This window comes from Pomacea canaliculata, linkage group LG4, assembly GCF_003073045.1.
Source record: "Pomacea canaliculata isolate SZHN2017 linkage group LG4, ASM307304v1, whole genome shotgun sequence".
Taxonomy (NCBI): Eukaryota; Metazoa; Mollusca; class Gastropoda; order Architaenioglossa; family Ampullariidae; genus Pomacea; species Pomacea canaliculata.
In genome coordinates this window covers 21,055,843-21,075,421 of record NC_037593.1, presented here as the reverse complement: position 1 = coordinate 21,075,421, position 19,579 = coordinate 21,055,843, and the positions used below count along the sequence as shown (strand labels likewise).

General features: G+C 42.7%; 1 protein-coding gene across 7 annotated transcripts in view; it reads right to left on the bottom strand.

Moving 5' to 3' along the window:
- Positions 1-18,692, bottom strand: part of LOC112561410 (potassium channel subfamily T member 2-like) — a 51,547-nt gene extending 32,855 nt beyond the window's left edge. For 4 of the 7 annotated variants that reach the window (XM_025233893.1, XM_025233895.1, XM_025233896.1 and 1 more), the window contains exons 1-5: positions 18,441-18,692; positions 13,075-13,146; positions 6,285-6,367; positions 1,885-1,981; positions 560-646 (exon numbers count right to left, since the gene is read on the bottom strand). In XM_025233893.1, coding sequence (XP_025089678.1) covers positions 560-646; positions 1,885-1,981; positions 6,285-6,367; positions 13,075-13,146; positions 18,441-18,661 — 560 coding nt within the window. In that variant the 5' untranslated portion in view covers positions 18,662-18,692. Of the gene's footprint in view, positions 1-559; positions 647-1,884; positions 1,982-3,944; positions 4,195-6,284; positions 6,368-7,778; positions 8,361-13,074; positions 13,147-16,144; positions 16,895-18,440 lie in introns of those variants that run through there. The other 3 variants (XM_025233898.1, XM_025233899.1, XM_025233900.1) reach the window with 3 other exon arrangements.
- Between the last annotated feature and the right edge of the window lie 887 nt (positions 18,693-19,579).

The following is a 19,579-nucleotide window of genomic DNA, read 5'->3' as shown; positions in this document are numbered from 1 at the left end:
AACTGCAATTAGGTGTCATAGTTATTTTACACTTTTAGAGCACAATGATGCTGCTACACCCCTTCGTAGGCGAACATGTCTGAGCTGAGATTCTGCTTAACCTACCGCCTCTGAATCATCCAGACGCTGCTCAACTCACCTAGTCAACTATGTCCACTCTTGTGCATTACCCAGCCACAACTTTCTGTTTTCCCACACGTCTCTTGCCCTCAACTGGAGACCAGCTTATTACTGATTCCGGCATTTTTTCGTGGATGAGGAAGCCAACTCCCAGATGGCGCCTCCTCATCTCATCAATGTAGAACAGCCTATGATTAAAGAGCAACTCCATCTGCCAATGCATTTCAGCCAGCCCCACAACATCCCAGTCATACCTCTTACGCTCTTGACAGAGCTCATGCACTTGGCCACACTTATGGAGCATACAAACCTTCCATGTCCCGATTGCTATTCCTTTACATAAAGAAAGTGCACTTACCTTCACACCCCAGCCCTCTCACTTCCCCCCTACTCCCTAACTAGCATACAGCATTCTCTTCTCCCAGCTTGGTGTGCATACCAGTTGATGTTGGCAGTGGAGAAGACCATGTTATCACCATCACTTTCAGAAGAAGTGTTATCAGATTTGTGACAAGGTGAGCCATTGCTGTCAAAGGGAAACAAAAAAATCAATGACACAGGATATGTTAATTCCAACAATTATTCTTTTTCTAATGATATATTTTCTCCATTTTATAAACAAAAATTTTGATATTTTAATATAATGTTTATTGCTTTTTTAAAGGCACCTTTGTACATGAACATATATGCATACACTAGCATACCTACATAAATGAGAGAGGAAAAGAAGAAAATAAGTTAGCAAAGTATATGATACATTTAGAACAGAGACACATGGTGAAAGGGAACAACAGACTAAGAGTGACATTTAACACTCACAAGGCCTCTCCCTAGGAGAAATTTTTAGCTGACACTTAAAATCATTCATACACTGTAACTTCACTAACCCATGCATGCAGTATGTCTGCATTCATTCACTCTTCTCTCCATGAATATTTCATCAGAATGCAGATATCACTTCACGTCAATTCTTACACATCTACATACCCATTCCAATTCATTCATGTTATATTTGTAACTTCTTTAGTGCAATCTCCAATCCTACTACAACATATGTTTGGACACAATCAAGACTAAAGAAGGGCACGACAGTAATTTGTCATAGTAAACCTGAGGCTGCAAGGTGCTAACTACTGAGTTCCCTTTAAGCCCAAGGAGAGTACTTTGTGACCCCTCACCATAACAAAGTCTCAGTCTCCTGATCATCTATCGGGCTCTCCATCAGGCTGAGTGTATTCCATGCCATGCTCAGTATTTCCTCCAGCTGCAAGTTTTGTATTTCTAGTAGGGCCCTCCCTCTGTCCTCTGTCTGTCCCCCTCAGAATGCGACCAGAAACTATGCATCCTCCTGACCCAGTTCACAGCCATTAGCTAGTAAGGGTTAAATCTTGTCATTCCAGCAAGGTGACTCCACATTTGCTATTGCATATTATTCTACCATAAATGTAATTTTGTTGTTGAAATATTACAAAAATGTACAAATAATATACTACAGTATCCCACCGTGGTCTTCGGACCTAAGTAGCAACTATATTAGCAGTGAAAGAGAGACTATGTGGACCAGCTGAATTAGTGCCAATGGTTTTCTTTTCTAAAGCAAGATAATTATCTCATTTAAAAGTATAATTTTAGCAGAATGACATTTAGTTTTGGTATTGCTGCCCAATGAAAGCACCAAGCATATTGAAAATAATTTTCGTGGGGATGGATGTCATGTTTAAGTGATTTGTTTGTCATTGTTTTAAGAAGAAAAATGACACTAACCATGCATAATTACTGGAGTCATCGAGTATAACCCGGAGTGCATAGACTGCACACACAAGCACCTTGACAATGAGATCAAAAAAAGTGCTGGCTAAACCTGCAACAAAAATATAAAAAAACCCAAAGTGATTTAAGTAGCCAGAGCTGCTATCATCTGTCAGAAAAACAACATTGAAGACATGCAAACTTCAGCATTTTCCCAGCAATGAAAATATATGCCTACACAAAACAACCATATAGACTTACTACAAAGCCAATATTTGAGCATCATACTGGCCTTTGCTCTATAAACATTCAGTAAAGCCATTTATATTTTCAGTTCATCAGAAAATATATTTTGTTTGAAATGGATACATCTGCGAGGAAAGAAGACAAGAAAAGAAACAATGTTAAAAAAAAAAACAAACAAATCAATAAATATATTTTATTTCCTTTGTTCATGTGTATGGGAGACTGCTAGCTCATTTACAAATGAAGTTAACTTGCTCCAAGTCTAAATGTCTAAGCCACATCAGAGTTTAGGAGCAGCTGCTTTTGTCTTGGGTAATGCATTGTCAACTGCTGATAGCAACAAGTAAACCATCATGACAGACAGGTAACCAACCATGAAAAATGATAATAAAAATGTGCACTTCCTCTCATTCCTCAAAGAGTAGACACCCTACCCCTACCCAGTAAACAGTTCTCGCATAACCACACATTCTGATGCACCTTCATATCTGCATATTCACGCCTGCTCATGTGACAGCATTTTTGTTCAACAAGACCACAATTACATCAAGGTTTCTAGTTTGAGATTAATTTTTTTTTTTAACTGGTGTCAAGCCACATTAGGTGAAACCTGATACCCACGCTTTGTTAAACAGAACCCCATCCTATAATGTCTGCCATACCAGCCTGCTTAATGAAAAAATATATAGATTAAATTGATGAGAGAACTTCATTTAAAAGAAAGATATTTTGTATAGCTTACATTCCAGACTTCTAAAACAAAAAACATCTGGCTAAGGTCAGATTCAGACACAGTCACAGTCTAATGCACTCCTCTTAAAACTGCACGTTCAGCTGCTGGTGAACCCTTGAGCAGGGTTCCCTGAATCATATGGTACTACAGGCAAAGTGGACTCAGCTGCTACATGTGGGACTAACTGGACACAACAGTCACGGCCGCTCTTGATGTTTGCACTTCCTCTGCCACGCGACAATGGGGCTAATTTCTTCTGACTTAACAGTTTGTTTGAAGCAAAGTCCGCCAACAAAAGACGATGTATTTACCTGCACTCCAGGTATCACGCTGTTAGCCGAGAACATGCTTAGCTTCTACCTGTGCACGTGAAAATACTGTATAGCAGTCGTGCTAGCTGTGCCGCGTGCAGGGTTACAAGGCAAACAAGTGTTTGTAAATAAAGTGACGATGGAAATAAGGGAAACTACGTACGTCTTCTAAACTTACAAAGAACCAGACTCTGTTACATTTTCATCTCATCCCTAAACACACGCATCTATAGTAGGTCTCCTTATAGCTCCTCATATTCCGCGCGCGTGCACACGCACTTAAATGTCGTTACACTGTACATGCATGCACAAACTGTCTGTACACGCACTAGTCTCAACGATATATATATACACACACACAGACACACACACGTGAGAATGAGGTGTACAGACACACAGACAGACATACACACGTGAGAATGAGGTGTACAGACACACAGACAGACATACACACGTGAGAATGAGTACGCGTGTACACAGTAGTTCGTGACCACCCGTGTACCCTGTATCATTATTACCGTGACATTTACCACCAGTGACACTACCCTGGTCTGTAAATACAGGTATATAAATATGACCGCCGTAAATCTGTGGGCACTAGAGTCGCAGGTCTGTCTCCTCCAGCTGTCTCCGCAAGCGATTATAATTTTGAAACAACCGTGTGAAGTCTGCATCAGCCTAACTTCAGCCGCGTATGCCATCCGTCACTGCGCGTGGGAAATGGCTGCAAGAGGCTCCTCGTACAAAGAAAATAAAAAACGTCTGCGAAATGGCAAGTCGCTCACATTTCCTGTTGTGCAGCAATAGCTGCAGGCATCACGAAGCATACCAGCTGCTTGGACGTTCTGATTTCTAGGGTGTAGAAATGAAACTATACGTGTGACACGAGTTGGCAGAAGCAGACCGTGCGCCACGAGCTGCCCGCCGGCACTTCCATCAACCACCACCGCCCCTCGCGATGCGCCAAAGTAAAAAGCATCATTGCAAACAATATCATGAATACACCCCGAATAACGGCGCAACTCAACACCATGATGCTATAGCAGTAGACTACTGGACATCCTAACGCACATGCACACACACGAACACATCAGCGTGAAAGTAGGCGTGACTGGACGACGCGCGTGGTCGACTGACAGAGCGCGCGCTGACATCACAGCGTGAATAGCTGTCACTCGTGTCTATCTGTTTGTCTGTCTGTCAGAACGTCGCTTAAATGTTTCGTTTTGACTGTCAGTTTGTTCGCCTGTTTTCTTCATTAAAATTTTGTTTAAATGCTGACCGTTGACAACGAACCTCGCAAAACGTCAGTTTACTGTCCGCCTCATAACACAGAGTACAAAACATGGATGGCACTGCACACTGCTTGAAAACATCCTTTATTTGCTGGGGACAATGCAGCTTCCGCGTTTGTGGTTAAGTTTGCTGATGGGACTGTTGACAATCAAGAGCCTGCAAGGATGTAGTTCATCCAACTCCTAATAATACATTCACAATTGTCAGGGTTCCTTGCCAACTCAATATACACCATAAAACACACAAATATTTTCACATTTAAAGTTTCAATCCAAAATCTAATTTCAAGCAGCCCATACAAAGCATAGACTCTCTTGTGTACCGTAATTTAAACATCCTTTCTTCCTCACAATATACCTTGTGTAACAACTCTAATAGTCCTTTTGTTAGCAGGTAGTCAGTTGTAAGGTTTTCTTTTGAAAATATTATTTTGCAGTTTAGGCATCAAGCATTTATTTGGAATCTTTTGTGGCTAAATATTATAATAGCAATAGATACAAAATCATTTGCTATCATACTCCCATATGCTTGGACACATGCTTCTGCACCAAAAACGTGCATGCATGCACATACACTTGTCAAAAGAGAGACATCTGCTATCACAAAGAGTACTGAGACGTTAAGTACGGAGATATTAATAACACGTAGGAATCTTGCAAATATAATTTATAAAGACCTCCCTGTTTATATCTACATTCTACATGCACATTATAAAAATTGTTGCCACTCTGTAAAAAAAATATAATTGCACAAAAAGATTAATTCACATTTCTTTCACTTCACTAACACAAATATTATCACAGTCTACCACTAAAAATATATTTTTAGACTGATTTGAAAGTAAAACTTTTTTAACCTTGAAAATTTCAGACTGAAGTTGATTTTTTTTAAAAATGAACACGAAAATTAGATTTGTACATATATATATGGTACATCATTCTTTATGGTGTACTCTGATTTTATGTATTTAATCTGCAAACAATAATTGTGGAACAGCACTTAAATCTAACATAAAAAATGACCGATCTTTGCCATTCAACTCTTTTAAAAGGACTAGAGAGGTACCATTTTTTCTAATGACTGAGTAAAGCATAGGGCAAGATAGTATTTCCCCAAATCTGGAGCATTTGGGGAAGTCGCATCTTGCACTAAGCTCTACACAATCATGAGAAAAGATTGTACACCCCACTGGTTCTTTAAAGAACACTTGAAAGAGAAGCCTGCTTGTACTTGTTCTCTGATGCAGAAATCAGTCTGCAGTCACCAGTTCCAGTCTAACAGTTACAAACCTTTCCTAAACACTCAATTATGGACAAGAATTTGACTAAATTTGGAAAATGTTTATACACCATTATATAAAAACTTGGTCAAATATTTGTCTGGGTAAGAATGACCTTTTCTAGGTGATACATTAACACAGTACAGTTGTCTCCCAAGTTTTCATGTTTTTAGCCCAATGGCCTATGGCCCACTCTTCCTTTGATTAATGTCTAGGGGATTTCTTTGTGCTCGCACATATATCCACCGCAAGAAAGAAAGATCATGCCGCAGAGAAAAAGAGGAAAAAGGTACAAGTCTGAAGATCTTTAAGAAATGAAATACCAACTAAGGGATGCAGACCTCAAACCTTTAGAATGACAGCTCTGGACACCTGAGAATGCATTAAATCCCTTACCTTCATATCTCAATTTAATATCATTTACATTATCTAACTCTTGCAGCAATGCCAAACAATTAAATCAGATACAGATTACTATCAAGCAGAACACCTGATACACAACAGATTACCGAATATTTAGATTTATAAAGCTTACAAAAATGTGACTTACGTGTGCTGGGATTCCTGATAAAAACTCGACGAAGCCGGCCCCGGATAGAAAGCTCATGAGTGAAGAACTTGACTGGTCCCACACTTGACAAGAACAAACAGGATATTATTATAAGTATAAGAATGGGAGTTTTGCCACAACTGAAAAACCGGTCTGAGGATATAAAGATAGTGGATATTTTATTCAATAAGTACATTTATAACATTTATGCTAAAGGACGAACTGACTTTTTTCAAACTTTGACTTAATTACACCATAATATCAAATGGCCCATTAACGCAAACATGACTCCATACAAAAATTTGCATTAAGTCACTGAGGAGAAACAGTTGTAATTATGCATACCCAAGGTATCCTTTTCTTTTAGGTAAGGGAATGCGAGTGATAAGTTCACAGAGTATTTATGAGCAGACACTACAGTAACTACATGCTGCATAAATTATTGCCTGGTGAGGAGGTGAATTGATTGGTGTCTTCATGGAGTCAACAGCTAAGGCAAAGCAGCTGCCCTGTAATCACAGGTGCCACATGAAGAGAAAGAACAATATACCTGTGGCAGGTCTAAGCCCACCAGATCTTAGGAATGACACACTGAATGTACCTAGGGGATTGTGTCAGGACTAAAGAACACTTTGGTATTACAAATGAATCTACCAAAATACCAAAATACTTTTAAACTTATGGGTGAAACACAGTGCGCAACTTCTACTTAAAAGATAAGCAGAAACTGTTTAATAACAAAATTCGTGTGTTCTGAATGGCAAGCTCCAAGTGAATGGAAAAAAGCCACAGGATGTACAAACAAATTTATATGACAAGGTACATAAATTTTCTGCACTGAATTCGTATTGTACTTCTGCAAGTCAATGACGAAAAAAGCAACTCATTAAAAGATCCACTAAATGATTCCTCAAAATAAATATGGTTTTCTGCTAGACTTTAACACTGTATTGAATAAATGCATCTTGTATTTGCAAAAATATAATTAAAATTTCTAGAAATCCTAATGTCATGAATAAGGCATCCAAATAATGAGGTATAATATTAAATAGTGGGATTATATAGAATGGTTCCCCAGTCAAAGCCACACTCACCCTGCTTTTCACACATAAAAAAAGTCGACATTTAACAGAGTGTGGCTAGTCTGGCACAATTTGAATAGCCATTTATTAAAATTAACAGACATATATAAGCTCTACACAAATGCACTAATACTGTGCAACAGCACATTCTAATGAAAGTTACACTTATTGAAAAAAGGAAAGCATTGGAAGCAGGCACGGCGCTCTTCCTACCACTGTATCGTAACAAAATACATCAGTACAACATAATTCAGGTTAGTGTCAAAAGCACACCCACCTGATAACAAGAGCATTTAAACAACGGCCAGCCGTGAGATATGACGCTTTCCTACCCCACTCTCCTTTTTTTTAACTGTTATGAATTATCCACATAAAGTTTCTAGATGTATAATTCAAGCTCAAATCCACCTACTTGTCATCGGCGTTTGGCTCTGTATCCGACTCGCTGTCCGAGTACCCGAAGTCAAAGGTGTCTGTTGGAATTTCTTTTACAGTATCTTCCATCTGATCAGGTAAGTTTGTATCGTTCGTTTCACTGGTTAAATATTAACGGTTCAAATGATCATAATCCCGAATAACAGTGAGCCAGTAACTCCTTCAGGTTGAGAACATGTCTTCGTGTTCATTCAGCGACCATGCCGCGCGACTGCAGTGTGACAACAGCTCAACCCTGTGTCGTCGTTATGCCCGATGAACTCCGACTGGCGCTGACTGCACGCACTGTCGTGCTCCTGTCCTCAGGCCCTGCACAGCCACTCCGAAGGTGCGCTAACGAGTGACATAAAGTGTCTGCATCATCTCGCCTACTGGGGACGGAAGTCACGGCTCGTGAAGAAAGGAAAAAGGGTGAGTCGGGGCCCGAGTAGGGGAGGGGCGCGAGCGAGCGAGGTAGGGCTGTCAGTGTCACAATGGTGGCTGAAGCTGAACCCAACTGGTGGTGTGAGATTTAAGGACAAACTAGATCACTGGCTGAGCTGCCTCATAGCGAAGCAAGCAGATCTAAAGAAGAGTCGTCATTAGCAATGAGATGCGAAAGCTGTTTAGCGGTAAATAATGATTGCAATTAGTGAACAAATGTCGTCGTCAGTGTCAGGAGTAGTTTCAAGTAGCTACTTTTTGCAAACATTTAGATCTCGACTTCTTAAATAATTTCAAACCCATGGAACCACTGCATATATGTCTCAAATCTGCTTGTGCGGCTTAACAGTCACAACTCGTAACGATAACGTTTGTCGTTCGAAAGAAGCGATGTTTGCGAATGGAAGAAGGGGAAGAACTCTAGCAGCACTCTGTCACCTGTCACCGAGCAGAGTTGTGGTCGCTGCCACGTGACCTCCAGTACCCGCTTGGTCGCGGTGGAGGGTAAGTGGTCTTCGCGTCTAACGCTGTATTTAGTCATTAGATTACAGATAGCGTGCAGTTATCGCACAAGAGATTACACAAATGTAAAAAGCCGATGCACAAGACTGAAAGCACAGTGCGGTCGATTGAAATATTGTTCTTGCCTTGGTTACTCTTGGAGACACCGAGTCTGGACACCGATTTACAACTTTGGACACAAGACGCATTTCCTTATGTTCCACATTTTGGCCTGTGGAAACGACTTATTTTCTCTTCATTACTACGGTTCCAGTAGGGTATGCTCCGTATAGTTTGCTCTGTATCCATGCGGGAGCACACTGGGAATGACACCAGATGTAGCTTGCATGCAGTCTGTTGTGCCCTGTCCCTAAACGGAAAAGTATCACCTGGTCTAATCTAGAAAGATGATGGTGGATGAGGTGGTCTGTGCAAAGCCTTGATGATGGTCTTCATCTGTTAGGCTGAGACTGTTTTCGCCATACCTGTCTTCAGCCCAAAGTTTTGGCATTCTGTCAGCCTGATCATTGCCTCCAATATCACTGTACAGTGTGAGGGTATCCAATGCGAAGTTTTAGACATTTAATATTTTTGTAAAATAGGGAACTTCGGTACAGATGGAAAAGTGGTTCTCTGTGTCTTTTTAGGGAAAGGGATCATTATAGGGCAGGGGTGGGCAAATAGCGGCCCGCGGGCCGGATGCGGCCCGCCAAGTGGTTCTCTGCGGCCCGCAGAAGTCCTTTGGCAACACAAAAAAAATATTACCGAAAACAAGTTACGCTTAGTCCCTTCCCACGCCTGCTGCGTACGTAATGGCCTTGAACTGTCTCGCCGGTAACCAGTAACACCTGAGTTACGAAGCGGCGTGACCAACTTAGGAAGGTCATGACCAGACAGTGCGGGAGGGATGTATGCGTGCGTACCCACCTTCACACACAAACCGTCGCAGCGTACTTACGCACGCACACGCGCGCGCTCACACCCACACACAGTTACCCTTAACAAGACTAGGAAGTCTGGTCCACGGGTGGAGGAGGGGACAAATAAAGGTTGAGACTACGTTTGCATAACCTCTGGAACGTTCGACTGGGACTGTAGTTTTGAGTGGTACAAGGCCTTTGAGTTGTAGAAGTGAGAGTGGAAAGAAGGCAGCTGGCCAATCATTTCCGTTATTTTAAAAGAACTGTTCAGCAAAATTGTATTCAAAAACATTTTTCTCATTAAATTGTGTGTGTTAAGTTGTTCATTCTGGTTTTATATTTATTCCTACAGTGTTACATATTTCATGTGCTCGTTATTAAATAAATGCGTTTGTTTACAATTTGGCGATTTTACGTCGTTTTGTATTCAATTACAAGGTGCGGCCCTCGGACTAGTCATGACCCAGCAATGCGGCCCTCGCAACAAAAAAGTTTGCCCACCCCTGTTATAGGGGACTTGACTGTCTACTTCTTCAGGCAGTCCTTTCTGGTGTTGTCTCAGCAGTCTCCCTCTCTACTGTGCTTGTACTAGCTCCCTGCACTATCTTTTCTCGCTAAGATGGGGATGAGGGTTATTATCCGCTCCATCTTTTCTATCGGTTGTTCTCAGTGCTTGGTTCTGGACTTTGTCCAGGGTCTGTTGGTATGTCCTGGCTGCTATCATTCGAATTTTTTACCCTTATTCATATTCTTACAGTTGGTCGACAAATGAGAACAACTTTCTCAGGTTCTGTCATATTTATGAGAGCTGTGGTAATAGTGATGGGGAATGTTTCGCTATATACCATCACCGGAATTCGTACTTTGTGTGTGTAACAGATACATAAGAAAGGTTAACAAATGCTCGCTCAAGCATAAATTTACTGAATGAATCATCTGAGCACGTGATCTGAGGTATTTACTTCCTTGAGGGTGCGTACATGAGTTTAACGGATTGAGTTCTGTTTATAGACACAGTCAGCTCGTGCACATCCTTTTATGTTCGGTAAATGCAGACTGTACAGTAGAAGCCGCGGGGCGTTAGTTTTGCAAGTCGCGTAGGTTATTGTGTGTGTGTGTGTGTGGGGGGGAGGGTATTATTATTATTCTAACAAACTCCAGAAGGCGTTATTTCAAACTCTTGTGGTTTATGCAATCGTGAGCTGCGAGTCACTCGATCTAACATATAATCTGAATGACCTGGAGCGTGTGATTGCGGAGATGCGAGTGAAGGGTCAAAGTAAGCACGTGCGCATCTAGAAGTATGTCCTTATGTGGTATTTGTTTAAAGCAGTTCGTCAAGACCTTCAACGTAGAAATTTACAGTTCATTGATAATTTGAAAAATATGAGAATAAATTCTGGATTGCTTTCTTCGTTGGATATTTGAAACAAACAAGCAATTTCGGTTGGATTCAAGAGTTTGAAGCAACTTGCTACCACACCCTCACGCCTACTAGGTGTTGGTGCATCCGACCACACAGCTTGTCAAGACGCCAATAACTGTGAGAAGAGGTTGCCTGACACTAACTATCGTCTTTCTCGGCCCCTTGTTTGATTTGGAGGTTCCTTGAGACTGCTAGATAAGTGTCACCCGCCTTATTTTGTGTCTTGATGCAAACGTGCACACAAAAAGCAGGTTCCTTTTGTCACGTGATCATCTGTGTGATAGCTAAGTATCCCTCTTTGTTTACTAGAACTGGTGTAAACTTACGATAGTAAATATTACTTCAAATGCAGAAATAAACTCTCGAATTCGTTCACAAAATTCAAATTGGCATTCGAATAATTATTTGTTCCCATCTCCTCTTTCAGTGTATTATATATCTGTTTCACACTCCCGAAACCCATCAAATGAAAGTCACCTTTCTGGGAGTAACTGAATAGTAGAATCAAAACGAATCAAAGAAAAAATCTCGAAATAAGAATGAGTATGAAATCAGCAGAAAAAAAGACGAACTTGCACTGCGAACTAAAAGAAATATTTTACTACACTACTGACTGCAAAGAACTCCGCCTGGAACCTTCCCCGGGTGACCTGGTGGCCCAAGCCCTGAAGAAGGAGGAGGGTTGGGGCGTGGGGCTAGCAACCTCACCCTGTAAAACAAACATTCTACAGAAACCGCATTGACTACAAAATGAAAAGACCACAATACTAAAAATGCAGTTATAAAAGTAAGCTCTGACAACGCAAAGGAAAATATAGCCAGAAGCCACCCTGCCTTTCCACAGAAGTGCCTCTCACAATTAGCTCTTCAGTTTCTCAAAATAAACACCTCGCAGTTTCGTGCATCAAAATGCTTTTTTAGAACTATTCCACGAAGCTCATTTAAAATTTAAAAAATTTTGGTGTTAATGTATGTAATATACACCCTTTGATCTTCTGGTATTGGCATGACAATGCTGTGTATTGTTATGTCAATTCTTTGTATTGTTATGACGATACAGTGTGGTGTTATGACAATACAGTGTGTTGTTATGACGATTCAGGGTATTGTTATGATGATTCTATGTATTGTTATGAAGATTGAATGCAAAATAGGATGTATATAACTGCTCGACCAGCGTCTCACACTGAGCAGCACACTGGACAGTAAACACCTGCTAATTGTGATACACCGGAGGTTTCTAAACCCTTATAAACCGCGATCATCTCGATTATGATGTGGACGATGACGACGAAAAACAATGAGCAACAAAGTCGATAATGTGACGACGATGGCGCATGATGAAGATGACGATAAGCAAACAAGATCATGACGGCGAATATTTCGATGTGAAGCAGCTAAAGTGCCCTTTGATCATGATAAATGTTTTTAATGTCTTCATTTGTGGAGCGGTGACACCTTTTGTTGCAGTATCGCTTTACCTACTCGAAAAAAATGTGTAAGAGATGACAAGAGAACAAAGAGAAGATACAATTACTTTTGGTCCTTTTGATTTGCTGGCATTCTTATGTAAGTAAGTATACTGCAGCGAAGTGAAGCTTCGTTCCAAGACGAACATTTCCATCAAAGAAGCTCGTTTTACTGGCTCACTCTATCTACCGATCATTTTTCACTTTGATGTTTTCTGGTAGAAACGGCTTTTGGGTGTTGTTGGTGGACAAGGCGCACTGCTGGTTGTTCCTGTCAGTGTCTCTTTGTCTTATTGTCTGTTAAACTTCACAACTTATTTGTTCACCTGGATTACCTGTTCATGTGAGCGGCCTGAGTCCCGCTGTCATGTTAAACAGTCCTGGCGGGATTGCAGCAGCCAACAGTCTTGGACTCTTGTACATTATTTCAATAACAGTTCAAGCAGTTTTAAATCAGCTCCCTCCCCAAAATAGCAACACTGACACTGCAAAGAAAAATAATAAAAGAAAGAAAAACAAAAATTCTCTACTTACTCTTCCTCATTATCGCCAGCTTCGGCTACGGAATTCAGCAGACGTCTGCTTTCTTCTGGCGCGTGAGCATCCCTGCAACAAAATTTACACTTGAGTTTGTTTCCTTCGTTGAAGTTCGCTTTGCCTCAAGCCAATAATAAAGTCATTTACATAATTACAGGTAATTAAAGTGCTGCCTCGAGATGAATTGACATTACTAGTAATTATAGGGAAAATTAAAAAATACATGGGACCATACGGCTGCTTCAAGATGAATTAATAATTATACGTAATCTATATCATAATGTAGTTCATCACACAAACCGGTTGAGGGGAAGAAAAAAGAAAAGAAAAGATGAGGGAAAGAAGAGAAATTGAAGAAACCGCTAAGGACAGAAATGACTGAACATCAGACAACAAAGGAAAACGAAAGAAGTAGGCATGGATAGATAAATACAACAGACAACATTAATTAGTCTGACGTAAATGCGACCGCTTCACCCGATCCTATCACCATGCAAGTCAGCGTGAATGAAGAGCTTGAGGTTGAGAAGTGTGAAGGGTGGATGTGTTTGATGCAGGTGACTCTCATCATCCAACATTTTACACTCAGCGCGGAAAAAGCGCCTCGTGAACCTTTGATGTCAAGTGCTCCGTTAATTAAAAGCAGGAGTTCACGAGTTGGAACAACACTGCGCCAACTCTTCCCCCTAACACCCGGGGTAGGGCGTGAGTAGGAGACGCAGCCAGACCTCAGGTTTCTGCGGAACTCGACACATTCTGTGGTCTGCGTGTGTCTAGAGTCCACGCACGAGTTCATAAATTTCCTTCCACACATTTTATAAAGATTTTTGGTCTTAATGAACAAATTCTCAATAACAAAAACAAACTAGTAATACATACATTTGTAATCACACTTGGTGTCTCATGTGACAGGCCTTTATTTTCCTTTCACTCATCTTCACGTAAGACAATCCTAGTAAAATAATTACTCGAGCTTGTAAGCGTAACGCACACTCACTCGCGACGAATGGCAATCAGGCAAAACCCTTACCATCCACACGAACACAAAGATCATGGGCATAAGAGACTAAGGGAGATAACCGTGATAATACCAACAACAATCAAGTCACCTACACGTTACTGCCCTTGGCAAAAAAAATATTCTTACGTGCTTTAAAATAAAGGTAGCAAGAGCAACAAAACACTAGAAAACAGTGCTTGTTAACATCATTTATAATTTGTTCTGTTGTAAGTAACCACATCTACTTTCCCGGTGTCAGCTAGGTAGGTAGGTTCCGGACCAAGGCGGCATTGCATTCGTCTATAGAGCAGAATATTGAGAGTTCGAGACCCTCAACGTCCATTCAGCAAAAATGATACAGTAGACTAAGAGATGATGCATCAGAGTAAGCGACAAAGAAGAGGGTTTGGCTGTTTTTCACATGCCGTTACCTAGACACAGTGAACCAATTACATTCACCGTCCCTACATCCGCCTATGGAACTCGTTCCCTTTGCCGGTTAGTTGATGGCAAGGATGACGACTTTACCTGTGTAAGTATGAACTTTTACAGTCACCTTTCTCTTTGCTCTGTGGGAGACAGTGACTATGGTCTATGGAGTAGATGGAAAGATGCTAAGCTTTGGCAGGGGAGGGGGTTAGGGTTTGGCAAACTCCGTTGAACGACAGTGAACGACGTTCACATTCCTGCCTCAGTAACTTGTTTTGATACAACACTGCTGGTAGCGAAACATCTTGTTATAGAGACTGTCAGTTGTTACAGAGGACAGTGATGCATGATGCACAGAGCGCAGTGTCAGCTCGACCACTCGTATCGTGCGGCCTTCATGGCTGCTGCCGACAATGATGTGTTTGTTGCGCTCCTCGTTGTTTATCAATGACCAGGGGACAACCAGCAGCCGAGGTGTGTTGTTTGTAAATCGCCGTCACTTAGGCCACGCCCCGTCCTCTCATCTCTCGTTTGTTTGTTTATTTTTTTTTTCTTCCGTCCTGTTTCCTCCTTGTAGACTGTTGATGCACTCTGCTCCCTGTGCCTGTCGTATCTATCTTTATGTAACATAGTGTCACGCACCAATACACACGGGTTCTGTCTCTCTCTCTCACACACATACACTATCACACACACACACACACACTCACACACACACTCACTCTCACATACGCGCACGCAAGCACCAGACAGCTATGGCAGAATTACTGACTATTCAAACGCCTTTTTTCCTCTAACCTCATGGCTTCCTTGAAATGAGCCAAGCACCAGGGAACAAGAAGCCTCTATATCTCCAGATAAATATGTTCCGCATATAAGGTGCCATTATTCCCTCTGACACAGATTTTGTCAGGCTACGTAAGGACATGTATCCTTAATTATAAATGAAGATTAAACACCAACAGGAAAATATTCTTCGAGAATCTTATTTCCTAAATGATTCATCGCAGCAGGATAAAAAAAATCTCTGATACACAATTTATGTTAAAAACTCTGATTAATAAACAGGAAATATTGATACGAAACATCATTCAGCTCCCTAAGCGCAAGTGCCTTGAATATTTTTAACTTTTTTTGTGAGGTGTAAACATGTATCTGGTGATGCAGACTATAAGACATACTGCCTGCTATTTCTCGCATTAGTGAAGGTACAACAAACTTGGGAGTGTCTTCACGGCGAGGTACAAAGTCTGCCACACCTGTCTTTACAGTATGGGACGGAACAGAGGTGAGGTCTGCAACACCTGTCTTTACAGTACGGAACTGGAGTAGGTCCCTGAGGAACAGTAAAACGACTAACAGCTTGTGTTGACAACTGCCAGATGTCTGGCAAGTCCTTCACTGAGCTACATTCTGTCGGCATTGTCGACTGGAACAATCCCAGGGCACCAACAGGATCTCTCAAAGACTGGATGGTCGTCCAGTACAAGACCTGCTCACTATCGCCCACAATGGGCATCAGTGGTTAGGCCCTGTCAGCCACGTCTGTCCATGTGCTCCCCCCTAACGACAGGTGCCGATCAAGGGGCGACTGACTGACTGAAAGGTGTAACGAGAACATTTTGCAATGTTGTTTACCTTCGACTGTTGTTGTCTTGCGTCAAAAGCTTCGTCCTCGTCTTCATCGCCGTTGTCGTCCTCTTCATCCTGACTGTGTGCCTTGTCGATGCCAGCGGGCGCACTGCTCCAGCGGACGGGTACAGCACCGTACCTGTTGGCCTGAGCTGACGTCACTTCCTCTTGCAAGGGGCAGTCCCGCAACCCCAACTCCAACGTCTTGACCAGTCGTCGCTGTAGCAGGTCGTGCCACAAGCTTTTGCTGCTCGTCGCTGAGTCGTGGGGAAGCCTTTGTTGTTCATCACCGTGTCGTGTACAAAGTCTTTGTTGCTCATCGCTGAGTCGCAAAGAGACCGGCGAGATGGAAGGTGACAGAAGTTGCTGACGCTCGATGTCGACTGAAGGATGGTGTCAGGAGGCAGTTCTTACTCTCGCACTAATCACAACTGCCATGAATAGCTGCGAGGTCAGAACCATTTCAAAAAACTCTTGTTCACACCTCGCTAGGTTCGAACACAGCCAGACATGAGCATCATGTTCTCTGGCAGTCAAACCACAGTGCTCGCCTCGGAACTCAAGTCTGCTGAGCGCTGGTCTCACTTGATGCGAGCTGGGGTGGGTGGCAGGGTAGGGTGGGGTGACTCTCAAGATTAGCTCAGTGTACACACGTGGCCGATAAGGGCTCAGTATGGCAGGTCTGGTCTGTTATCTCTCTTCACATCGCGCAGATTGTCGCCGACACTCCACGCCTCGCGCTACACACCGGCCCCCACTGCCGCGGTTATCTCCTCCTCATGCCGAAAACTGCGACTTCGGTATTCTGTGTACGTACACCTGTATGTAGAGAATAAGTCACGTGGGGCGGTGCAGAACGCAAAGTTCGCCCCACACTGCGACTCACAGAACGTGCAGCATCATCAACATCGCCACGCGACACCACTACAAACTACCCGGATGTGTGCCCTGTCGTGGTCCTGTAACCTACTTTGTAGATTTTACAACGAATTAAATGAAAGAGCAGGAAAACCCGATAAGCAAAATTCAAAAAGACCAAAATTTTTAAAATAAAATGTCTAAAAATTGTTTAACACTTTTATTTTAAATATATTCGAAAGGCTAAAAATAAATTTGTTCCTTAGGTCTCGGGTTTTTCTTTATTACATATAACATAAACTATAAAAGTGTGAGGGGCGCTGTTAGAAATATTGAAATTAAACTACTAGTATGTTATAAAATATGGACAAGCTATCGTCTTCATTGCTAAAGTGTGACCATAGCACTCCAGCAGGACTTGCAAGTGTATTGTCTGATGATGCTGGTGACAACGACCCGCTCGACTATAAACATCGCTGAGTGTGTTGCCCACACCCTCCCCAGATGTGCAGATGGAAGAATTTTGTGACGAGGGAAGCAGTGGTCGTACAGCGCAAACATTTAAAGAAACGCAGAAATACACACAAACACACACACACTGGCCTCCTTCATCTCTATCGTCATCCATCGCATCATCGAACATTTCCCAAACATAGCCAGGTAGTCGACAATACATTCCCAGACCGTTATTAACGCTCTCAGACCGTTAGTGACGCTCTCAGACCGTTAGTGACACTCTCAGACCGTTAGCGATCTCTCAAAAGGAAACTGACCGAAAACACACACTAGAGAAACGTGTCATTGAATGTCACGAGCTGATCCGTTCTCGTCGCTGCTTGCAATTCCTACTTTCGCTGACTGGATCGAGAAAAACAACTTAACAGTCGGCCATTTCACACCCTCCCCCACTTACATATTCATGATTCGTCTGTCTCTATGGACCACCGTCTGCTCCTTGCCCTCTCTTTTTTTACCCTCTCCTCTCTCCTCTCCCCGCCCCCATGTCTTTCTTTAAATAACACTCTCAAGCATCATCGTCCCCTCCGCCGCGTGGTGACACAGAACCTGGGGGACTATGCCAAGTGAGAATAAAATAGAAGGTGAGGAGGGCGGGTGGCTGTTGTCTTTGCGGGGGTTTCATCAGAGGTGAGGTACATTTATAAATCTTAAAATACTTGGCTCACAACCAAAGACAGGGGAACGAACTCGTCCTCACAGATGTTTTTGATGTCAGAACCACGCGCTGCGGGGCTTGAGTTGCGATCTCTGAATGTTTCTAACATCTTCTGATCCATCATGGGACAGGATCAGGTGAGAGCGAGCTATGGATGAACAGGTGAATGGATAAAGCGACAGAGAGACAGACAGGCAGACACGACAGACAGGCAGACAGGAGACGGAGATGCTTGTGGTGCGCTAAGGCGAGCAGTGAAGCTGAGCTTACCTTTCTTCTTCATCTGTCCTGATCATCTGCCACAACGTCGACTCTCTGTTCTGCTTCAAGATGGCGTCGTTGACGTCACCTGTAGAGGACTTCCGCTCTGTGGCAGACTGCAAACTGTTTCTTTTGCTCCGGCGAAGAAAGGCTTCCAAAATGTCGTCGCTTTCGTCAGCAGCTTTCCTTTTCAGCTTCTTTCTGTTATTGGGAGAAGTTAAAGTCTCCATAGAACGATGAAACACCGGGAATAGTTTGCCCTTTGGAGACTTGTTCTCTTTCGGGTTTTGGGCGAGTCTTTGTCAGGTTTCTTCCTGAATTTTAGTTTGAGTTTCTGGATCGTCGACTTAGGCGGAGACGCACGTAGACAGGTGAACGACTGACTCCGCTGGAATGTCGGTGACATCACTGAGCCCCCTGATGTGGTCATTCCTAGCAGCGGAGACTTAATTTTTGAGATAATCTGGCTTCCAAACAGAAACTTAGCGGAATTACCTCCTACAGTTCTGTAGTGGTCGTCGTTGGTGTCCGAATCATCGGCAGAACTGTCGCTGCTGTCCCTTCGCCGCTGCTGTCGTCGTCGTCGTCGTGTAATCGGCACTCGGACACCGTTGACGTACTGGAAGTAGAGGGGCTTGGGGAACAGTTTATGGTAATCCACATCTCGCTTCTTCTCCTCCCAGTCGTCCTCGTCTTTCGAGGACTCATCCTCATCGTCGGAGCCAGCCTCGTCAATGACGATGACGGGTACCTCCATCCTGGACTGAAGCGGTCACTGGACGATAACAACTGTTTTTCTCAAAACTTCCCGGTGATGTTAAGCGTTGGAAGGCGGAAGGATCGTTGGTCATCAGGAGGGCGACACCGACCTGGGAGCGTAGCTAGAGGCGCAGTCATCATCAGGGAACAGCTGCCAAAAAACACAACAAAAATCTCAGTGGTTCCTCGCACATCTTTGCTAGTTATTCTCTATGCCGTGCCCGTTATGGCCGTTTCATATTTTTATAATGACATTTTTATAGTTACACCTTCAAGGACCACGTCACCAGCCCCGACTTCAGTTTCAGCGGCAGAGCGTCACGCCCGTTGCTTGGCCTTTGACGACCATACGTCTCACATACACACAAAATGTTTCGCTTTCCTCAACG